This window comes from Eurypyga helias, unplaced genomic scaffold, assembly GCF_000690775.1.
Source record: "Eurypyga helias isolate BGI_N326 unplaced genomic scaffold, ASM69077v1 scaffold4702, whole genome shotgun sequence".
Taxonomy (NCBI): Eukaryota; Metazoa; Chordata; class Aves; order Eurypygiformes; family Eurypygidae; genus Eurypyga; species Eurypyga helias.
In genome coordinates this window covers 5388-12198 of record NW_010233922.1, presented here as the reverse complement: position 1 = coordinate 12198, position 6811 = coordinate 5388, and the positions used below count along the sequence as shown (strand labels likewise).

The following is a 6811-nucleotide window of genomic DNA, read 5'->3' as shown; positions in this document are numbered from 1 at the left end:
GAAAGAGATAGAAAGACATTTTTAACTTAAAAATTAATTCAGAGATGTGAATTTGCTGCCTCAAGCAACAACTCATGAGTCTGCTTTGGCGGGGACAATTAGCAATATCGCAGAAGATAATTGCCCACCCCATCCAAAAAAACGATCAGGATTTTGATTAGCCCCCTAAACTTTAAGAGGTTTTTTATGTTTAAGTTAACGGAACAGTTTATGACCTTGACGGCTTCTTTTCCGGTAAGACAGCACCCACATCCAGGAGGGCAGGCAGTTATACTAACAGTAGTACTGAGAACGTTACTTCTCAGGTTAAAACAAAACGTCTTCTAAAAAAAAAAAAAGTAAGTGTGATGAAGTACAGAACCATTATGTTACTCAGCTCCACAATAAGCAAACCATAACTAGGAATTTCCTTTCATAATTTGAAGACCAATTACAATGCTTTCTCCAGATACTTATTTTGAAGATAGCCATATGATGAGTCCAAGAAGTGATAGGCCAACAGCAAGTATAATAACGAGGATGCACATCTTCTTTCGGGACCTTTGCTGCCAATAGAGGAAAAAAAGGTTGATTGAAAACTGCACCCTCACATCAGAAGACTACTCAAGTGCTTTTATGGTCCTACTGCTTGTGCAAACTAACTGAATTGCGTGCTTACTAACAACAAGTCGTATAGAGTCGCTCAAGAAAAAAAAAGAGCCAAGTTATCCATGACTGACTTTTACGGCTGCATTCAACAAATTCTTTCAGTGGTAAAAAAGAATGCAGTAATGTAATGAATGGATGTAATTAGAATACTGGGGGAAAGACAATGCAAGGGAGCAGCTGGCCACATACAGAGGAAAGTGGACAATCAATCTGCACAGTAGAGGAGGTAGCAATGGTCTGCTTATTATTTAAAGACCTTATTATTTAAAGATTTTATTATTTAAAGACTATTAATGTATATACAGAAGGGGACAAAGGACTGCAACTGTAAACTTCTGGAAGATTGACTTTGCATCTATTCACTTCAAAATGAATAAAGTTACTTTAAAGTTGTTTTTTCAAGTTTCTTAGGTACAACTTGCTCTCTCTGAAAAAAGAAAGGTAAACAAAAGGAAAAAAAAAAAAAAAAGAGACCTGACTAGGGACCCTGTCTCATGGATGTCATGACAACAAAGTTAGGAGCATGTCTAAAATTTTCACATCTCCCATACAGGTCTGTAACTTGAGATACCAGAGCACCCAAGACCAGCAGAAATCTATCATCCTTTGTCCGAAGGATATGGAATCTGAAGGTTTCCTTCACAGCAGGAAAACCCGTGTGTTTCATAGGTTTCTGCTGATAGCCACGGGACAGGAACACTCAAATCTCGGGATCCTAGGCCACAGCTCCAGAAGCAAAGCCACACTTGGCTTTATTTGGCAAAAGGTTTTGCCTGGGTGGTTTTGGTCGTGTGTCATCGTGCTCCACACCACCTCCGTAGAACTACATCTGTGTCAGTTCTTCACTGCAGCTGCCAGTTCTCTGCCCAGTACCACCCACACTACCAAGTTTGTCTTAACTATTACCGTCTTCTAGTTTTAGTACCTCGCTGTCAGTTCTCCTCTCTCACTGTCAGGCTCGGATTTCTTCATTTCACCATTTTACGTGCTAGAATTCAATCCGTTTGCTAGAGTATCTTCCTTTTTTATTTAATCTGTGGCCAGATTCTCTCCTTACACTCCCAGTCTCTTTTTCATCCCGGACACCACCTCTTGCCAACACTGCACTGAAGTCAAAACATTTCCCTGGAACACCACTTATGCAAGCTAGGGGACTAAAGACATGGAGATCTTATTCCCTCACACACTTGATGGACATTTCCACGACTGCTGAAGCAGCAGCGGTAAAGGGGGAAAGGAAGGAGAGGAGCCTGGCTTTGCCCAAACAGTTCAGCTGTGTGCATACGCCCACAGGGCAGACACACGGCGCGTACCTTGTTCAACCACAAACAGCAGTTGCGAGGGACAGACCACGTGCAGCCTCGCCCCCGCCAGAGCGGCCAGGCTTCTGACACTTCCCCAGAGGGGTCAGAGCACACCGATATAAGAGTTGCTGAAATTAAAACAAGCCTCCTTAAAGTGGAAATGATTTTTCAGCCTCTCAGAACGAGGATGAGTTTTCAAGCAAAGGGAAAGTGCAGACCCGAAGCAAGCTACACAACCCTTTCCAACAGAGGCCGACTCTGCAGAGCAGTTGGTCTCTGCTGCAGGGCCCACTGAACAGAAGCCCATCAGAAGGCTCGATAACCTTCCTTTGAGATCAGAAGATATTCATCCTTTCCTCCTCAAGATAAAGCACGAATTATTTCACTTTAAGTTTCAACCAGAAAACTTAACACCCTCCATAGAAAGTTTCAGGTACCACTATTTTAATTCCTGAACTTGGTCAGTGTCAAAACAGGAGTCATCAGCCATACTTAATGTGCCAGTTAGGGCCATACAGTTCAAGGATGCATCTACCCCTTCCCCTCTCCCACTTCTGAAATCAGCAGGCAATTCTGCACATGTTTTGTCACTGATTTACTGTCCTGGCTACTACTAACACACATAAGAGGATTAAAAGACTGACTAAAGAAGGAAGATTCACTACTAATAAGATTATTTATAATAAGTTCAAAAATGTTACAAAGAAGTGGCATTTAGAGGTATTAAAGACTTTTCAAAAAAGTTTGAGAGTTTTAAAACACATTTTTAGCACCAGTGTTAACAGAAGCTGGATATGTACAGCTCTGAGAAAACTGTGAACAGCAAAAACTGATGCTAGCTGACAGCACCTTCAAAAGACTTCCCTATCTTCCCTACTCCTCTAGGGATATTCAGAGGCTCACTGTCTGTACACAGAAACCTTTTACTTCTTGAGCTGTAATAGGAGAGGTAGGTTGGTTGTTGTGTGGTTTTTTTTTTTTTAAAAAAAAGGTATAATTCCAGGTGCTCTGAAACAGCCTGGTTAATTTTACAGGAAAGCCAAAGTTTTCAGAGGTCACTGTCTTTTGTTTCATAATGACCCAGAAATACCATCGTAGTCCAACACAAACCCCTAAGTGAGTCTCCAGGCCTTGAGGAAACTGATAAGCAAAATCTGAACTGCCTAAGTCAGTGGAAGTCAGGACTACTGAGAAAGAACAGGGACACACAGCTGGCAGTCGGCATTGACCATTACCTGGTAGTTGGCTGCTCTTGACAGCTGCTGGTTTGCTTGCTGCACGTGTACATCTGCATTTTCCACATTGGCTTCTATGCTGTCTTTATTTTAAAAGGAAAGATTTCAACTTTTGGTTAGTCATAACCCAGCCAAAGGCCTGGAATGCTGAAATGCACTTGAGAACATATGTAACAGCTGCCCCTCAACTGCTGGTGTCTTCATCAACACCCGAAGTTGTATATCTTGCATTATGGAAGTTTGACCCATCCTGTACTAATGCCCAAGTTCATTGCCCAGACAATAAGTGGCTGAATTCACATCAGCAACAGCTCCCCTGCTCCAGAAGCAGGGCTGAGCCTTAGAAACCAACCCAGGTAGAAACTTTCAGTACTTTTCTGTCCTCCAACTTGCTACTGACTGCTCCTTGCTCAGAGGAAACAGACACACAAAACACCCTAAGAGGCATGACTCCAGTCTGGTCTTCTATTGTACTGACACAGATTTTTTGTTCTGTGTGGACAAATATGACAGGATCTTGAACAGATTATTGGCTAAGGTGAGAGAAAAAAAGTCCTGCAAATGTATGCTGGACAAGCCACACTGTTGTCTATAACAGCAGACCCAGAAAATGTGTTTTCCAATCACATTTCATTAAAAGAGTAAGTCTGTCCACATGGAGGGTAAAGCAGGATCCTTGGCTGAATCTGCACACTTGTATCACTACTCAGTGAGGTAAAACTCTCCACATAAACTCCAATTTCATGTACAAACAGTTCCAAAACCTACTTCTAAACACATTTTATACACATTAAAAACTACACAATTTTTGTCATTACACTTTAAGCACGCTTTCTTAGTGTATGCCCAGTCACCTCAGCCAGTCTACCCATTATCAGGCTGCACCTGATTGGCTTTAGCATTGATATTCTCACAACGGGAATTTTTCCAGCAAATGAAAGATCTACTTTGCTGCAGAGACACAGAATAAAAGTTTTTCAGAGAAAAAACGAGTTGACTTGCCTATTACATCTCCTTGCTCATGAATCATCATTCCCAAATCTTTAAAGATTTCATTGATGTCCATAATATCTGCCTGCAAGGAAACAATCAACACATTAGTTGACAAAACATATTGCAGGATGACTGTCCATTTAGACACAAATACTGCTCCTTCTCCTCCCAACTATGCATCCATAACTCTTTACACTACACAATAAAAAAAACCCTCACCTTGATATGTTTATTTGGAAGGCAGTGGGTTTTTTTGTATTACTAGAGCAATCTAACTGAAGATGAGCATGTGCACGAAGTACACTTCTTGTCGCATCACAAACAGGATTTCTCATTGCTGAGGGCTCGTCTATACACATTCTTGTTTTAGCACAACTGAAGGGGTAGGCTCATGCTAACTTTGCTTAAAAGTATTCCCTTTAGCCCAAATGAGTCAAAGCATATGCATTAGGTTTAGCACATCTTTTAAATTAAACACGTGCAAATTTCACAAGCAGCAGTTTAGAGGAGTTACCTCTATAATATGGCCAGGCTGCTACACCTATAATACATTCTCCTGTTGCCATCTGGTTATAATGAAGTGATAGATGTCACGTTACCACTCTGCATATGATTTCTTCTCAACTAATGATTGATACATCCTTAGTTCAGTTCACTGTATGTTAACGTATGGGTGGCAAGGGAGAGATTACTGCAAAATTTACACATATAATGGACTTCACCACATGCATCAGTAAGATTTCCTGACAAACCCCAGTTCTAGCATCTTTCTTGTTGGTAGAGATGTGGATTCCAGACTGGCTGGAAAAATAAATTTTGTCTTCACAGAAGTCTCTTGATGTCAATATTTCATCACATGTGACAGTTTTTTTGTGTAGTTTACATCTTGTTTTTAAATGCTTTTAATGTTTTGACAAGCCCTTAATTACAAAATTCTGAATGAAACACAGCATCTCAGTATTTCCAGAAGAAGTGTTCAAAAAAAGACAGTTGCAAAATGAAGATGGTGAGCAATATATTGGGAATACCTGAGAGGAAAGGTATGAGTTTGCTTCTCTTAGTCAGTGTTAAAAAAGGTTATATAATGACCACTATGTTGGAAAATAAGGATATATATTTTTTTCATGCAATCCCATGAGCACTCTTACTCTAGAGCTGAACCACCAAAGTTAAACACAGTATCAAAACATGGCTTTCATACAGGAGATTTCTAATGTACATTTCACATACCACCTAAAGGCAGTATTTGTAGTTTTGAAGGAAAAAACCCACACCCACAAACAAACCCTAACTCCTCAAGATTAATGTCTGCAATTAAGTTTCATTCCACTGTAAAATGTTTTTCCTTTGGAGACATTAAAAACATATTCTGTTGTAAAACCACTTGTGCATACCTCAAGCTGCCTAATGGAAGATTCCCTCTCCTCAATAAGACGGAGGTCATCTTCTGTGATTTCTTCATCTTGCACTTGAGCTTGCGGTTGACTATCAAACAAAAAACCCACCCAGAATTGAACAGGCACGATGAGAAATAACTCAGAAGAATAAAAGGACAGTTAAATACATGCACATACCTTACATTATCAGTTAACAAAATGCATATTTTTACCCCTGCCTATCTAGCAGAGGTCTAACAATCACACCTTTAGCATAGGAAGCTGCTGCTGTTGCAAAGCTGCACATGTCATTGAGCTAGCTGACTGGGAATTCCAACCATGAATACAAGGGCAAAGTTTCTTCTGAATTATAAACTGCAGAGTTTATAGCCATCTGAGGTAAAAACAAGCTAGTCAACAAAACAGAACCTGAGACTGAGAAGCAGTTCTCAAAGAGTATGAAAGCAACAAGAGATCCCAGTAAACATAGAACCCTTTTATCACGGCTTAACAGTTTTACTCTATTCACAGGTTGGACTGTGCTCACCTAAGTTTGGGTCTCACAAAGCCCAGATATGGAATTGGGGCAGCTTAAGAAGATGACTGAGGCATGGGGAAAAAAAGGGGGAAATTACATGAACTGCTCCTTTTTCTTCCCATCTATCCCACCAAAATGTCTCTTCTCTACACTTGCCCTGTGGAAGAAAACTGGACTGAACAACCTATCCCAAGTCCCTCCATGAAAAGGCAATTCATCAGAAAAAAAAAAAAATTAAAAGTAAACCCAAAGATTATCAGCAGTTGGCTTCCCTGCAGGCCATTTATTAGTCTGAGCTAGGTTAAGACTTACTTACAAGTTCAGCTTACCTGTCCCAAGAGACAAGTGTTCCTTCTTTGTAGCTCTCTTCAGGAGCACCACCCTACATGATCAGCGTTTAAAAAAATCAAAATATTACGGCCCTGAAAGGAGCACTGTCAGCAGTTCTATAATGAGTCAATATTACAAGGTTTATAGTAAGTCAACTTCAAACTGAAATATGATTTAACATGTTCTCATCCTGATTTTGCTTCATGCATACATAAAGCTGAAATACAAGCAAAAACATTCAGCTCAGTAACCGCCTGCTAAAATTTACAAGTACAGTAACATGTATTGACAGAGAATAAAAAGGCTAAATTGATAGGCTAACAAGGAGAAGCTCAAGATCCTCTGCAATGCCCCACTTTAATACCGCATAGAAATCTATGATTCTTC

General features: G+C 40.2%; 1 protein-coding gene across 1 annotated transcript in view; it reads right to left on the bottom strand.

Annotated features, from left to right (window-relative positions):
- Positions 1-299: 299 nt before the first annotated feature.
- STX7 (syntaxin 7) overlaps positions 300-6811 on the bottom strand; it is a gene marked incomplete at its 5' end in the record, with an annotated part of 11026 nt that continues 4514 nt past the window's right edge. Inside the window, 5 exons of the mRNA XM_010161852.1 lie at positions 300-545; positions 3188-3270; positions 4190-4262; positions 5575-5665; positions 6424-6476. Coding sequence (XP_010160154.1) covers positions 453-545; positions 3188-3270; positions 4190-4262; positions 5575-5665; positions 6424-6476 — 393 coding nt within the window. The remainder of the gene's footprint in view (positions 546-3187; positions 3271-4189; positions 4263-5574; positions 5666-6423; positions 6477-6811) is intronic.